Source organism: Aegilops tauschii, chromosome 7, assembly GCF_002575655.3.
Source record: "Aegilops tauschii subsp. strangulata cultivar AL8/78 chromosome 7, Aet v6.0, whole genome shotgun sequence".
Classification (NCBI taxonomy): domain Eukaryota; kingdom Viridiplantae; phylum Streptophyta; class Magnoliopsida; order Poales; family Poaceae; genus Aegilops; species Aegilops tauschii.
The window spans coordinates 491,460,120-491,478,002 of NC_053041.3; the positions used below are offsets into that span (position 1 = coordinate 491,460,120).

Genomic DNA, 17,883 nt, shown 5'->3' on the forward strand with positions numbered 1-17,883 from the left:
CGGTGAAGTTGCATGGTAATGTATATCGGAATGGCTATGGAAATGCCATAATAGGTAGGTAAGGTGGCTGTTTTGAGGAAAGGTATAAGGATGGTTTAATGCACCAGCGAAAGTTGCACGGTACTACAGTGGCTAGCAAAAGTGGAAGGGTGAGAGTGCGTATAATCCGTGGACTCAACATTAGTCATAAAGAACTAACATACTTATTGCAAAAAGTTTATTAGCCCTCAAAGCAAAGTACTACTATGCATGCTCCTAGGGGAGAGTTTGGTAGGAGTTAACCATCGCGTCCTCTCGGTTTTCACGCAAAGGAAGATAATCAAGGATAAATTGTGCTCCAACTTCATCACATAACAGGAAGACCATACGTGCATGCTACGGGAATCACAAACCTTAACACAAGTATTTTTTTACTAATCCAAAATCTACTACTAGCATGAATCTAATATCACCATCTTCATAACTCAAAACAATTGCAAGGAATCAAACTTCTCATATCAATGATCTTCATGAAAGTTTTTATTATATCCCTCTTGAATACCCATCATATTAGGACTAGATACATAACCCAAGCAAATCGCTATACTATTTATAAGACTCTCAAAATAATATAAGTGAAGCATGAGAGTTCATCAATTTCTTTAAAATAACATCACAAGATATAAGTGAAGAACTAGAGCAACTGCCTAGCTCAAAAGATATATGTGAAGCTCAAAGAGTATTCTAATAAATTCACGATTAATGTGTGTCCCTCGCAAAAGGTGTGTATAGTAAGGATGATTGTGGCAAACCAAAAAGCAAATGAAACAAAGACTCATATACTACAAGACGCTCCAAGAAAAACACATATCATGTGGTGAATAAAAATTGTTCGCACACGAACACGTCACCGTGTACCTCCAACGCCGAGGGTGATGCACCGCAGCTCACGTCGAAGGAGACCCGTCCGGAAGCGCGGTACGCAAGCAATCCGGTAGGTGCTTTTCAGGACCCGAAACCGCACGCGCCCGGGACGCACCCCGTCTGGACGCGTGGTGGCTATGGGCTGCCCTAGGTCGGTTTGCCCGCCCCTAGAACCTCGAGGATCGCTGCCCTTCAACACGAAGAACGAACAAAGAACGAGAGAAGTAGATGGGTTTTGCAATTGTGTGTTGTTTTTTCAATCGGCCGTCACCCTCACCCCTCATGTATATAACAGGCGGATGGACTTCCCGTGCAAGGAAAAGTTAGAATTCACATCCAAAACCCTAATTTGGGTCCAATTCAGACTGTTTGGTCCGAACTTTCCAAAACAGTTCGGTCTAAAAATTGGCTGCACCTTGCGGGTCATTTTTTAGGTAGTAAACGATCTCATATCAAAATCCCGTAAGAAGCAAAGTTAAACGTTTCAACGAGATGAACAACTTTCATGTTGAACTTTTTTTGATATGAGGCCATCCTCAGGGCCGAATTGCTCGCACAAAGTTGACTGTTATTCGCGCTACCCATCAGACAGCGTGTCTGATGGGGCGCGCCACTTTTGCCCAATGACAGGGCCGCATTCAGGTGGCTGTAACTTTTACATACAATCTCGGATTGAGACGACTTTTATATCAAAATCGATCATTTCGACAAGACGAAGACAATTCATGTAGAACATTTTCTCATTTGAGGCCTCCCTTGAGGCGTAATTGGCTGAACAGTGCTTTGGATACAAAATCTCAGTATTTCGAACACAACTTCAGCCTTCGAGATGAGATCCGATGACGATGGCCCAAACATCAAACATGTTCATGTCGACAATATGGAACTTTTTCATGTAGATCACTTCTCCATTTGAGACCATCTTAATTGCATTTCATTCCATGCCAAAATCTTGTGTCAACACATGCCCCCCTGTTTTTCGGCAAAGCTTGAATGCCGAAAAATAATTTGCACCGTGTTTGTTCTAAGGACGATGTCAACACTCCATCGACCATTTATATTTCTCAGGGCGATAATTATGTATCGGCCATTGATTTTAACTTCTTATTTACATCATACCTTGGAACCGATTACCATCAATCGGCTTTAAAGAGATGGGAATGAACCCGTTCCTTGTAGCACTAAGGAAATCAAACTTTGAGAGGTCACGCCCTATTAAGCAAGTAACATCGGGATGATTCCAATCCACCGATGCATCGGCCAAAGCAACACAAGCCGAATTATCCGCGTGAATGACTTCTACCTCATCATCGACCCATTGTATTAATTGATGAATGGTAGATGGCACACATTGGTTAGCATGAACCCAACCGCGGCCTAATATAACATTATAGTTACCTTGCACCTCGACGATGAAGAATGTGGTGGCCCAAGTGTTGCTTCCCACAGTGAGTTTCATGCACATCACACCTTTGGCCTCTGTCTTTTCTTTACCCTCAAATCCATTAAGTACCATATTGGTCTTCATCAATGCATCATCATCTAACCCCAACTTCTTGAACACCGAATAGGGCATAAGATTTACCATAGCACCACCATCAACGAGCATCCTAGCAACCGGCGATCCGTTAATATGACCTTTGAGGTACAATGGCTTCAAGTGTTTCACCGGTTCTTTTGGCTTCTCGAAGATAGCATTCTTAGGACCAAAATCCAGCTAGGCCACATCCTCTTCTTCACCTATAGCACAAAACTCGGCAGGTAAGTAATACGCCATATTAATATCCATACCTTCCCGAACCGGCGTAGATTCGTAATCCACCATCTCATCTTCATCTCCCAATGTGTATATTGGGCTTAAAGTTTCCTCAATTGAAGGGGATGTTTCAGGTGATGTAGACGATGTAATAGGGGTCGCATCATCCTCTTTTGGTGATGAAGGTGTTGTTGTAGCTAATGTAGAAGCATCTGCATTTTCTTTTTGTTTAGGTCACCACACTTGTTTTGTGAGTGCCATGGGCCGAAATTCATTGAACAATTCATCCCTTTGTTTCTCTTCTTTGTGCTCTACCTTCTCGTGGTTCTTCATGCGTTGTAATCTCCTTTTCATGGTCTTAGTTAAACCGGGAGGACACCACTTAGGTTGGGTATATTTGGGATCCCTAGATTTGACCTTGCTTGTGCTAGCCTCATGATCATTAACCATGGAACCCAGCTGAACAATAACAATATCACCATTAGAATTAGCCAGATTACCAACGATCAGTTTTTTTATCTCCTTTTGCTTATCGCATTCTAAAATTTCCACATTAGGTGACTTAATACGCCACACTTTTTTATTGGCCTTGCTTGGAGAAAGTTTTGTTGGCCGATTAGCACCATAGCTCAAACGACCTTGTGTGGGATAATAAAGCCTCTCGCGAGCAGGCCTTCTAGGTGCTGCACACCCCATATGAAAACCATAAGGAGACATTGGGGGCTGCCCCCATCCTTTATTGAAGTCTCTCATGTAATATGGTGCATACGGGGGTTGTGACATCCATGGTGTCGGTGTCCATGACCCATATGGCCTTGCATAGCATCGAAACTCTTGCTTCGGAGGCGATCTTGAACGCTTTGAATGTGATGGCCGATTAGAGCTAGAACCAGTCGCTTGACTTGCATATTTGGATAACAACATATCAAAAGTTGGCTTGATGCGCTTGCGCTTAGCTTCACTCTTTTCCCACCTGCCAACTTCTGAATTCTTGGGCTTGATAAATTTAACATGGGTATCTTCTTGTACTTGTGGTTGCCCCCGAGTGCAGGATTTTTTATTGTGGTCTTCAATACTTCCTTGCCATCGGGTTGCTTATCAAGCACAACCTCTCTTCCCAAGACTTTGTCGCCTTCCTTGCCTTTCCTTGGTTCACCAATAACAACATTATCTTTATTAGTAGATTCGACTATGCTAGGCCGAATTAACATTTTCTTTCCCTCCAAGTCCATGGTGTTTATCGGGAAGGGTGATACGTCCATTTTGCATCATGCTTTTATATCGATATTTATTGCATTATGGGCTGTTATTACACATTATGTCACAATACTTATGCCTATTCTCTATTATTTTACAAGGTTTACATGAAGAGGGAGAATGCCGGCAGCTGGAATTCTGGGCTGGAAAAGGAGAAAATATTAGAGACCTATTCTGCACAACTCCAAAAGTCCTGAAACTCCACGGAAGTTATTTTTGGAAATAATAAAAAATATTGAGCGGAAGAAATACAAAAGGGGACCCACACCCTGGGCACGAGGGTGGGGGGCGCGCCTTACCCCCTGGGCGTGCCCCCTGCCTCGTGGGCCCCCTAGTGGCCCTCCGGTGGCCATCTTCTGCTATATGAAGCCTTTCGTCCGAAGAAAAATCATAAGCAAGCTTTCGGGATGAGACTCCGCCGCCACGAGGCGGAACCTTGGCGGAACCAATCTAGGGCTCCGGCAGAGCTGTTCTGCCGGGGACACTTCCCTCCGGGAGGGGGAAATCATCGCCATCGTCATCACCAACACTCATCTCATCGGGAGGGGGCCAATCTCCATCAACATCTTCACCAGCACCATCTCCTCTCAAACCCTAGTTCATCTCTTGTATCCAATTCTTGTCTCTAAGTCTGAGTGTTGATTACTCCTTGTAGTTGATGCTAGTTGGTTTATTTGGTGGAAGATGATATGTCCAGATCCTATATGCATATTAATACTCCTCTGGTTATGAACATGAATATGCTTTGTGAGTAGTTACGTTTGTTCCTGAGGACATGGGAGAAGTCTTGCTTTTAGTAGTCATGTGAATTTGGTATTCGTTCGATATTTTGATGAGATGTATGTTGTCTCTCCTCTAGTGGTGTTATGTGAACATCGACTACATGACACTTCACCATTATTTGGGCCTAGAGGAAGGCATTGGGAAGTAATAAGTAGATGATGGGTTGCTAGAGTGACAGAAGCTTAAACCCTAGTTTATGCGTTGCTTCGTAAGGGGCTGATTTGGATCCATATGTTTCATGCTATGGTTAGATTTACCTTAATACTTCTTTTGTAGTTGTGGATGCTTGCGATAGGAGTTAATCATAAGTGGGATGCTTTTCCAAGTAAGGACAGCACCCAAGCACCGGTCCACCCACATATCAAATTATCAAAGTACCGAACGTGAATCATATGAACGTGATGAAAACTAGCTTGACGATAATTCCCATGTGTCCTCGGGGGCGCTTTTCTTTATATAAGAATTTGTCCAGGCTTGTCCTTTGCTACAAAAAGGATTGGGCCACCTTGTTGCACTTTATTTACTTTTGTTACTTGTTGCTCGTTACAAATTATCTTATCACAAAACAATTTGTTACCTATAATTTCAGTGCTTGCAGAGAATACCTTGCTGAAAACCGCTTATCATTTCCTTCTGCTCCTTGTTGGGTTCGACACTCTTACTTATCGAAAGGACTATGATAGATCCCCTATACTTGTGGGTCATCAGGACTCTTTTCTGGCGCCGTTGCCGGGGAGTGAAGTGCCTTTGGTAGGTGGAATTTGGTAAGGAAAAATTTATATAGTGTGCTGAAATTTACTGTCACTTGTTACTATGGAAAGTAATCCTCTTAGGGGCTTGTTCAGGGTATCTTCACCCCGACCAGTGGAGCAAAGAGTTGCTCCTCAACCTATTGAACCTACTAAAATTGAAAATGTCTACTTTGAAATTCCTTCGGGTATGATAGAAAAACTGCTAGCTAATCCTTTTGCAGGAACGGAGCATTACATCCTGATGAGCACCTAATCTATGTGGATGAAGTTTGTGGATTATTTAAGCTTGCAGGTATGCCCGATGATGTTATCAAGAAGAAGGTCTTCCCTTTATCTTTGAAGGGAGATGCATTGACATGGTATAGGCTATGTGATGATATGGGACCATGGAACTACAAGCGATTGGAATTGGAATTTCATCAGAAGTTTTATCCTATGCATCTTGTTCATCATGGTCGTAATTATATATATAATTTTTGGCCTCGCGAAGGAGAAAGCATCGCTCAAGCTTGGGGGAGGCTTAAGTCAATGTTATATTCATGCCCCAATCATGAGCTCTCGAGAAAAATGATTATTCAAAAATTTTATGCTTGGCTTTCTGACAACAACCGCACCATGCTCGATACTTCTTGTTCTGGCTCTTTTATGATGAAGACTATTGAATTCAAATGGGATTTATTGGAAAGAATTAAACGCAACTCTGAAGATTGGGACCTCGACGAAGGTAAGGAGTCAGGTATAACACCTAAGTTTGGTTGTGTTAAATCTTTTATGGATACCGATGTTTTCCGTAAATTTAGCACTAAATATGGACTTGACTCTGAGATAGTAGCTTCTTTTTGTGAATCTTTTGCTGCTCACGTTGATCTCCCTAAGGAGAAGTGGTTTAAATATCATCCTCCCATAGAAGTAAAAGTAGTTGCACCTATTAAAGTTGAAGAAAAGACCATCACTTATAATGATCCTATTGTTCCTACTGCTTATGTTGAGAAACCACCTTTCCCTGTTAGAATAAAGGATCATGCTAAAGCTTCAACTATGGTTCGTAAGAGCAACATTAGAACTTATTCACCTCCTGAGCAAGTTAAAGTTGAACCTAATATTGCTATTGTTAAAGATCTCTTGGCTGATAATATTGATGGGCATGTTATTTATTTCTATGATGAGACTGCTAGAATTGCTAAACCTTGTGCTAAAGATAAACATAGACCTATGGTAGGCATGCCTGTTATTTCTGTTAAAATAGGAGATCAGTGTTATCATGGCTTATGTGACATGGGTGCTAGTGCTAGTGCAATACCTATTGACTTATACAAAGAAATTATGCATGATATTGCACCCGCTGAGTTAGAAGAAATTGATGTCACAATTAAGCTTGTCAATAGAGATACTATTTCACCAATTGGGATTGTTAGAGATGTTGAGGTTTTGTGTGGGAAAACTAAATATCCTGCTGATTTCCTTGTTCTTGGTTCCCCACAAGATAGTTTTTGCCCCATTATATTTGGTAGACCCTTCTTGAATACTGTTAATGCTAAGATAGACTGCAAAAAGGATGTTGTTACTATTGGTCTAGGTGATATGTCTCATGAGTTTAACTTTTCTAAATTTCGTAGACAACACCGTGAAGAGGAATTGTCTAGTAAGGATGAAATTATTGGTCTTGCTTCTATTGCCGTGCCTCCTAGTGATCCTTTAGAACAATATTTGCTAGACCATGAAAATGATATGTTCATGAATGAAAGAAGGGAAATAGATGAAGTGTTCTTTAAACAGGGACCTATTCTGAAACACAACTTGCCTGTTGAAATCCTAGGGGATCCTCCTCCACCCAAGGGTGATCCCGTGTTTGAGCTTAAACCATTGCCTGATACTCTTAAATATGCTTATCTCGATGAAAAGAAGATATATCATGTTATTATTAGTGCTAACCTTTCAGAGAAGGAGGAAGAAAAATTATTGAAAACTCTAAAGAAGCACTGTGCTGCCATTGGATATACTCTTGATGATCTTAAGGGCATTAGTCCCACTCTATGCCAACACAAAATAAATTTGGAGAAAGATGCCAAACCAGTTATTGATCACCAACGACGGCTGAATCCTAAGATGAAAGAAGTGGTAAGAAAGGAAATATTAAAGCTCCTTGAGGTAGGTATAATTTATCCCGTTGCTGATAGTCAGTGGGTAAGTCCTGTCCATTGTGTCCCTAAGAAGGGAGGTATTACTGTCGTTCCTGATGATAAAGATGAATTGATTCCGCAAAGAATTATTATAGGTTATAGGATGGTATTTGATTTCCGCAAATTAAATAAAGCTACCAAAAAGATCATTACCCCTTACCTTTTATTGATCAAATGCTAGAAAGATTATCCAAACACACACATTTTTGCTTTCTAGATGGTTATTCTGGTTTCTCTCAAATACCTGTGTCAGCTGATCATCAAGCAAAGACCACTTTTACTTGCCCTTTCGGTACTTTTGCTTATAGATGTATGCCTTTTGGTTTATGTAATGCACCTGCTACCTTTCAAAGATGCATGATGGCTATATTCTCTGATTTTTGTGAAAAGATTTGTGAGGTTTTCATGGACGATTTCTCCGTCTATGGATCCTCTTTTGATGATTGCTTGAGCAACCTTGATCAAGTTTTGTAGAGATGTGAAGAAACTAATCTTGTCTTCAATAGGGAGAAGTGCCACTTTATGGTTAATGAAGGTATTGTCTTGGGGCATAAAATTTCTGAAAGAGGTATTGAAGTTGATAAGGCCAAGGTTGATGCTATTGAAAAGATGCCATCTCCCAAGGACATCAAAGGTATAATAAGTTTCCTTGGTCATGCCGGTTTTTATAGGAGGTTCATTAAGGACTTCTCAAAAATTTCTCGGCCTCTGACTAATCTATTACAAAAGGATATACCATTTGTCTTTGATGATGATTGTGTAGAAGCATTTGAAATACTTAAGAAAGCATTAATTTCTGCACCTATTGTTCAGCCACCTGATTGGAATTTACCCTTTGAAATAATGTGTGATGCTAGTGATTATGCAGTAGGTGTTGTTCCAGGGCAAATAGTTGATAAGAAATTAAATGTTATTCAATATGCTAGTAAAACTCTAGACAATGCCCAGAGAAATTATGCTACTACAGAAAAAGAATTCTTAGCAGTTGTATTTGCTTGTGATAAGTTCAGACCTTAGATTGTTGATTCTAAAGTAACTATTCACACTGATCATGCTGCTATTAAATACCTTATGGAAAAGAAAGATGCTAAACCTAGACTTATTAGATGGGTTCTCTTGCTACAAGAATTTGATTTGCATATTATTGATAGAAAGGGAGCTGAGAACCCCGTTGCAGACAACTTGTCTAGGTTAGAAAATGTTCTTGATGACCCACTACCTATTGATGATAGCTTTCCTGATGAACAATTAAATGTCATAAATGCTCCTCGTACTGCTCCATGGTATGCTGATTATGCTAATTACATTGTTGCTAAATTTATACGTCCTAGTTTCACATACCAGCAAAAGAAAAAGTTTTTCTATGATTTAAGACATTACTTTTGGGATGACCCACATCTTTATAAAGAAGGAGTAGACGGTGTTATTAGACGTTGTGTACGTGAGCATGAACAGGAACAAATCCTACGCAAGTGTCACTCCGAGGCTTATGGAGGACACCACGCTGGAGATAGAACTGCACATAAGGTATTGCAATCCGGTTTTTATTGGCCTACTCTCTTCAAGGATGCTCGTAAGTTTGTCTTATCTTGTGATGAATGTCAAAGAATTGGTAATATTAGTAGACGTCAAGAAATGCCTATGAATTATTCACTTGTTATTGAACCATTCGATGTTTGGGGCTTTAATTATATGGGACCGTTTCCTGCCTCTAATGGATATACTCATATTTTAGTTGTTGTTGATTATGTTACTAAGTGGGTAGAAGCTATTCCAACTAGTAGTGCTGATCATAACACCTCTATTAAGATGCTTAAAGAAGTTATTTTTCCGAGGTTTGGAGTCCCTAGATATTTAATGACTGATGGTGGTTCACATTTTATTCATGGTGCCTTCCGTAAAATGCTTGCCAAGTATGATGTTAATCATAGAATTGCATCTCCTTATCATCCACAGTCTAGTGGTCAAGTAGAATTAAGTAATAGAGAACTCAAATTAATTTTGCAAAAGACTGTTAATAGATCTAGAAAGAATTGGTCCAAGAAACTTGATGATGCATTATGGGCCTATAGAACTGCATATAAAAATCCTATGGGTATGTCTCCGTATAAAATGGTTTATGGAAAGGCATGTCACTTACCTCTCGAACTAGAACATAAGGCATATTGGGCCATTAAAGAGCTCAACTATGATTTGAAACTTGCCGGTGAGAAGAGGTTATTTGACATTAGCTCACTTGATGAGTGGAGAACCCAAGCCTATGAAAATGCCAAGTTGTTTAAAGAAAAAGTTAAAAGATGGCATGATTAAAGAATACAAAAGTGTGAGTTTAATGTAGGTGATTATGTATTATTATACAACTCTCGTTTTAGATTTTTTGCAGGAAAACTTCTCTCTAAATGGGAAGGTCCTTACGTTATCGAGGAGGTCTATCGTTCCGGTGCCATAAAAATCAACAACTTCGAAGGCACAAATCCGAAGGTGGTGAACGGTCAAAGAATCAAACATTATATCTCAGGTAATCCTATAAATGTTGAAACCAATGTTATTGAAACCGTAACCCCGGAGGAATACATAAGGGACACTTTCCAGAACGTTTCAGACTCCGAAAAGGAATAGGTATGTGGTACGGTAAGTAAACTGACTCCAAAACAGTTCTAATGGCAATTTTTCTCCGTTTTGGAATATTTAGAAAAATAGAAAAATAAGAAGCAGTCCGGGAAGGACACGAGGGCTCCACGAGGGTGGAGGGCGCGCCCTACCCCCCTGGGCGCGCCCCTGCCTCGTGGGCACCTCGTGCGCTCTCCGGACTTTGTTTTCTTGCACGATACGTATTTTGGTCGGTAAAAATTCATTATATAATCTCCCTGAGGTTTTGACTCTCGTATCACACAAATATCCTCTGTATTTGTTTCGAGCTGTTGCTGTTGCAGATTAGAGCAAGATGTCTTCTCAAGAGTCAGTCGCGGAGAGTCGGGTGTCTCATCCGGCATCGAGATCAAGGACAAACAGCGATGCTGACCACTTTGGGTCAGCAACGGAGGAAGAGAATCGTATCCTGAGGAGTATCATCGCCAAGAATATCACACCACCTCCTCCGAAGAAAGAGACATAATCATATGGGTATGGGCACTCCCCTTGGCAACTGCCAAGCTTGGGGGAGGTGCCCCGGTATCGTATCACCATCACATCTCTATCTTTACTGTTTTTCTTAGTTCGATCCTTTTAGTAATATCTTGATCTAGTAGAATAAAGTTTTTGGTATGATTTAGTTTTGAGTTTTGCTTTATGATCCCTTTATGTAATCGAGTCCATGAGCTATATAATAAAGATTAGTGTTGAGTCAAGGGCTTGATTATTTTGCTATGATCTTGAGGGAATAAAAGAAAAAGATAGAATAAAAAGAAACAAAGAGATCATATTGATCTTATGGAGAGTAATGACTTCACATAGAAAGAGTGTGATGATTAAAAATTGTTGAGAGTTGGCAAACATAGCTTTGGTCATCGTTGCAATTAATAGGAAGTAATAAAGAAAGAGAGGTTTCACATATAAATATACTATCTTGGACATCTTTTATGATTGTGAGCACTCATTAAAGTATGACATGCTAAAGAGTTGACGTTGGACAATGAAGACAACGTAATGGGTTATGTTTCCTTACATCTAAAATAAAGTATATTGTCATGGATCATCCAACATGTTGAGCTTGCCTTTCCCCCTCATGCTAGCCAAATTCTTTGCACTAAGTAGAGATACTACTTGTGCTTCCAAATACCCTTAAACCCAGTTTTGCCATAAGAGTCCACCATATCTACCTATGGATTGAGTAAGATCCTTCAAGTAAGTTGTCATCGGTGCAAGCAATAAAAATTGCTCTCTAACTATGTATGACTTATTAGTGTGGGAGAAAATAAGCTTTATACGATCTTGCGATGTGGAAGAAATAAAAGCGACGGACTGCATAATAAAGGTCCACATCACAAGTGGCAATATAAAGTGACGTTCTTTTGCATTAAGATTTCGTGCATCCAACCATGAAAGCGCATGACAACCTCTGCTTCCCTCTACGAAGGGCCTATCTTTTACTTTTATCTTCTACCTTATGCAAGAGTCATGGTGATCTTGACCTTTCCTTTTTACATTTTATCCTTTGGCAAGCACAGTGTGTTGGAAAGATCCTGATATATATATATATATATATATATATATATATATATATATATATATATATATATATGTATGTATATATATAATTGGATGTAAGTTAGCATGAACTATTATTGTTGACATTACCCTTGAGGTAAAAGGTTAGGAGGCGAAACAATAAGCCCCTATCTTTCTCTGTGTCCGATTAAAACTCCGTAACCACAAGTATTGCGTGAGTGTTAGCAATTGTGAAAGACTAAATGATAGTTGAGTATGTGGACTTGCTGAAAAGCTCTGACATAGACTCTTTCTGATGTATTGATAAATTGCAATTGCTTCAATGACTGAGATTATAGTTTGTTAGTTCTCAATAAAGTTTCTGATTCATACATGACATTGTGAATAGATTATTACTTGAGCATAAGAGATCATATGACAAAATATATATATGTTGCTGTTATAAGAATGATCATGATGTCCTCATGTCCGTATTTTATTTTATCGACACCTCTACCTCTAAACATGTGGACATATTTATCATTATCGGCTTCCGCTTCAGGACAAGTGAGGTCTAAGCTTGGGGGAGTTGATACGTCCATTTTGCATCATGCTTTTATATCGATATTTATTGCATTATGGGCTGTTATTACACATTATGTCACAATACTTATGCCTAATCTCTCTTATTTTACAAGGTTTACATGAAGAGGGAGAATACCGGTAGCTGGAATTCTGGGCTGGAAAAGGAGCAAATATTAGAGACCTATTCTGCACAACTCCAAAAGTCCTGAAACTCCACAAAAGTTATTTTTGGAAATAATAAAAAATATTGAGCGAAAGAAATACCATAGGGGACCCACACCCTGGGCATGAGGGTGGGGGCGCGCCCTACCCCCCTGGGCGCGTGCCCCTGCCTCGTGGGCCCCCTGGTGGCCCTTCGGTGGCCATCTTCTGCTATATGAAGTCTTTCGTCCGAAGGAACCAATCTAGGGCTCCGGCAGAGCTGTTCTGCCGGGGACACTTCCCTCCGGGAGGGGGAAATCATCGCCATCGGCATCACCAACGCTCCTCTCATCGGGAGGGGGCCAATCTCCATCAACATCTTCACCAGCACCATCTCCTCTCAAACCCTAGTTCATCTCTTGTATCCAATTCTTGTCTCTAAGTCTGGGATTGGTACCTGTAGGTTGCTAGTAGTGTTGATTACTCCTTGTAGTTGATGCTAGTTGGTTTATTTGGTGGAAGATCATATGTTCATATCCTATATGCATATTAATACTCCTCTGATTATGAACATGAATATGCTTTGTGAGTAGTTACGTTTGTTCCTGAGGACATGGGAGAAGTCTTGCTATTAGTAGTCATGTGAATTTGGTATTCGTTCGATATTTTGATGAGATGTATGTTGTCTCTCCTCTAGTGGTGTTATGTGAACGTCGACTACATGACACTTCACCATTATATGAGCCTAGAGGAAGGCATTGGGAAGTAATAAGTAGATGATGGGTTGCTAGAGTGACAGAAGTTTAAACCCTAGTTTATGCGTTGCTTCGTAAGGGGCTGATTTGGATCCATATGTTTCATGCTATGGTTAGGTTTACCTTAATACTTCTTTTGTAGTTGCGGATGCTTGCAATAGGAGTTAATCATAAGTGGGATGCTTGTCCAAGTAAGGACAGCACCCAAGCACTGGTCCACCCACATATCAAATTATCAAAGTACCGAACGCGAATCATATGAACGTGATGAAAACTAGCTTGACGATAATTCCCATGTGTCCTCGGGAGCGCTTTTCTTTATATAAGAATTTGTCCAGGCTTGTCCTTTGCTACAAAAAGGATTGGGTCACCTTGCTGCACTTTATTTACTTTTGTTACTTGTTGCTCGTTACAAATTATCTTATCACAAAACTATCTGTTACCTATAATTTCAGTGCTTGCAGAGAATACCTTGCTGAAAACCGCTTATCATTTCCTTCTGCTCCTCGTTGGGTTCGACACTCTTACTTATCGAAAGGACTACGATAGATCCCCTATACTTGTGGGTCATCAAAGGGTTGTTTATCAATTTGGATGTTAGCGAAATTCAATCGTCCGTCATTAATGGCCGATTGTATCTGTCATCGAAAAACATTGCAATCGTTAGTAGCATGAGAAAATGAATTATGGTACTTGCAATAAATACGCCGTTTTAGCTCCTCAAATGGCGGTATGGTGTGTGATATTCTAATCATCTTGTCTTGCAAGAGAGCATCAAATATTTTACCACACTTAGATATATCGAAAGTAAACTTCATCTCCTCATCACGATTCTTGCGAATCGGCTTAAGAGCATTGCATGTATAGGGTTTGGCCTTTGAGAACCAAACAAACTTAGTAGTATAGACATCAACCTCATCGTCCGAATTATCATCATTGTATTCAACCATATGCATTCTAGGACGATCAGTTGTAGACCTATGAACCTCTTTACTTCGACTCTCTTGAGCCTAAGCTTTTTGTAAGACTTGGTTAATATTCAAAAACTCATAACTTTCTAGCCTCTCTTTAATGTGAGTATTTAAACCATTAAGAACAAGATCCGCCAAGTCTCTCTCAGTTATCACCAAGCTAAAACATCGGGTTTTTATATCTCTAAATGTCTTGACATAATCCGTGACCGATTCATCAAGTTTTTGCCTAACCGATGTAAGATGTGACAACTTAAGCTCATTATCACCACTATAAAAGTGATCATGAAACTTTTACTTTAGTTGCGACCATAAGAGAATTGAACCATGTGGTAAAGCAGCAAACCATGAAAATGCAGTACCAGTTAAAGATAAGAGTTAAAAGCACTCGGGGTACTAGAACTTGTCCGAGATGTGATGATTTGGTCCTATAACTTGCAAAATGACCCTACCCAGTCCCAGAACTTGCACCCAATGTGCAAATTTGGTCCTGGACCAATCACAGAGCGACAACTAGACTCATCGGGCCCGAGCCGGTTAGTGCACGCATTTTTGCAAATACCCCCTGCCTTCTCCTTCCCCGTGCCCCGCATCTCACACCTCCGCGAGCTCCCCGTTGGCCCACGACGGCAGGAGGGCCTTCACCCCCGTCAATGCCTCCCTCGTCAGGAAACCCTGCACGGAAACGGCACTCCAGCTCAGTTTGCCTCCACGGGCGACGCCGGTGAAATCAGATAGGCGCACAGCGCATCACTAGCTGGTGTTGGTGGTTCACGTACGTCGGCGATCTTGCAGGTCATGTAGTGGCCCTCCTTGCCCCATGCCTGCGCCGCCGGGGCCCTCCCCACCGCCGCGACCAGCAGGACATGAAGCAGCAGCAGCAACCCCATCGTTCTTGCTTAAGCTCAACTTTGCTCTCTTTCTGTGTGTCTTGTTGCTGTGTTGCTTTCTTGCTCTTGTCTTATCTACCCTGTGTACTGCTCCTTTATTTATACATACATACAACCACCGCCAACCGATGGCCGCATTTTGGACTTGGAAGATTCCTTCATCCGATCCGCGATGCCTTTTGTCCGAGCAACAACCTTCATCCAATTTCCTGCAGCTAGCAGTGAGGCACGAGGAAGGCAGGCTTGAGCTCGATCTCCTCATACCAGGTATAGAAGAAGGCAGTCGATGGGCAGTTGTTATTGTTCGCCTCCACCGGGCCGGGTGGTAGGTGTGTTCTTCTTCACCGAGGCCTCGGACGAAGAGGGTGGGAAATGCGGGCAGCTCACCGCCGGCATGAGCGGGCCGGCGTTGTGGATGAGGTAGAGGTGCTCCCGCACCTTGGAGAAGATCCTCTCCTCAGTCCCGTTGGCGTAGATGGTGGAGAAGCCGTGGGGCGCGTAGATCACCACGTTGTCCACCATGCACGGGCGGTGGTTGTACACCCACACCGCCATGATCATCGGCATCTGCTTCAGCTTCCGCCCGCCGCCGCCGCCGTGCTACTCTTGCGTGTGGTCGCCGTTCTACTTGTAGCTGTCCACCCGGATATGTCGTATCTCCAGGTCCGCCATGGTGCATTTCTTGTTGCATCTCCTCCCTGGCAAAGATATATTCGCGATCGAGCAAGAATGAGTTAGGAACTGAACTCAACTAGATTGGCTGCTCAAGAAATTATACATACGCTCACATGACTCTGGATTGGAAATGTTCTTGTTACCTTTCACCAAGGTGAGGAACAAGATGGGTAGCAGGTTCCTCTTCTGAGCAAAGAACCATATCTCCTCGAGGACGAGCGGGTTGAGGAAGCCAGACGCGGTGACCACCACGATGCGGAAAGCCACCGAGCAGAAGATGCGGTCTGCGACCTCATGGTTGTGCACGCCAGAGTACCTGGCCCGGTCGGTCGTGAACAAGGCGACCCCTTGCAGCTCGAGCTCTGCCTTGAGCCACCTGTAGAACCTCGCGAGGGGGGCCCCTGGCCGTGGAAGCCGATGTAGACATCGCAGCTCCGGAGCTTGCCGTTGGACATGGGCGATGCGACGGCGCCCCGCGTGAGCGATATGCGTGGCACTGGGATTCAGTTTCACCCAAAACGCGCGGCACGGGGACGGAGAAGGCACGGGGTATTTGCAAAAACGCGACCGCTGACCAGCTCGGGCCCGACGAGTCCAGTTGTCGCTCTGTGATTGGTCCAGGACCAAAGTTGCACATTGAGTGCAAGTTCTGGGACTGGGTAGGGTCATTTTGCAAGTTGTAGGACCAAATCATCACATCTCGGACAAGTTCTAGGACCCCCAGTGCTTTTAACTCTAAAGATAATGGAAATAGACACACTTTCAATTCTTCTATGGAACCTACTTCACCCAACTACGCTAGATACTGACTAACATGCTCCCATGTTGTTTTCGTGCCCTCTCCACTAAATTTGACAAAATCAGGAACCTTATAGCCTTGAGGGTACAAAACTGCATCAAAGTGTTCAGGATAAGGCTTTTGGTACACACGACTCTTTACTTTCGGCTCGTTTCTGAAAGTTTCTAGAAACATCTTATGCAAATCCTCCCTTAATTTAGCTAAAATTGGATCCGGGGTAGATGAAGATGTTTGTGGCAATGACATAGGAGCAACCTGAGTACTAGCTAGTGGTGCAACTTGTGGGATGGGCGCCGAAACATAATTCGGCGGAAGACCAAACATGCTTGCGCCTACGGGTGGTGTGACAAAGTGATTTGGTGTTGACTCCGAATTGGGCACACTCATAATATGATTAGGATATGTAGGTGCAGCCACAAGCTGGTTGGTTTGACTAGGGTAAAAATTCAACGACATACTATATTGTTGTTGCATAGGAGGTGCCGATGAAATAGGTAAAGTTGGACTAGGGTTTTCAGATAAACCAACAGTACCATGCTACTTCTTGAGCTTGCGTTGTTTTTTCCCTTGAAGAGGAAAGGGTGATGCAGCAGAGTAGAGATAAGTATTTCCCTTAGTTTGAGAACCAAGGTATCAATCTAGTAGGAGACAACGCACAAATCACCAATACCTGCACAAACAATCAAACAACTTGCACCCAACGCGATAAAGGGGTTGTCAATCCCTTCACAGTCACTTGCAAAAGTGATATCTGATAGAGATAGATGAAACTAACAAAAGGTAAAGTAAATATTTTTGGTATTTTTATTTATAGATCGGAAAGTAAAAGATTGCAAAATAGTACATCGGAAACTTATATGATGGAAAATAGACCCGGGGGCCATAGGTTTCACTAGAGGCTTCTCTCAAGATGCAGATAATATGGTGGGTGAACAAATTACTATCGAGCAATTGATAGAAAAGCGCCAAGTTATGACGATATCTAAGGCAATGATTATGAAATATAGGCATCACGTCCGTGTCAAGTAGACCGAAACGATTCTGCATCTACTACTATTACTCCACACATCGACCGACTCCTGCCTGCATCTAAAGTATTAAGTTCATGAAGAACAGAGTAACGCATTAAGTAAGATGACATGATGTAGAGGAATAAACTCAAGCAATATGATGTAAACCCCATCTTTTTATCCTCGATGGCAACAATACACAATACGTGCCTTGTTGCCCCTACTGTCACTGGGAAAGGACACCATAAGATTGAACCCAAAGCTAAGCACTTCTCTCGTT

The 17,883-nt window shown here is 41.8% G+C and overlaps 1 protein-coding gene across 1 annotated transcript in view; it reads left to right on the forward strand.

The window, feature by feature from the left end:
- Window positions 1-14,611, forward strand: part of LOC109752718 (uncharacterized) — a 75,089-nt gene extending 60,478 nt beyond the window's left edge. Inside the window, exon 2 of the mRNA XM_020311617.1 lies at window positions 14,589-14,611. Coding sequence (XP_020167206.1) covers window positions 14,589-14,611 — 23 coding nt within the window. The remainder of the gene's footprint in view (window positions 1-14,588) is intronic.
- Window positions 14,612-17,883: the final 3,272 nt, after the last annotated feature.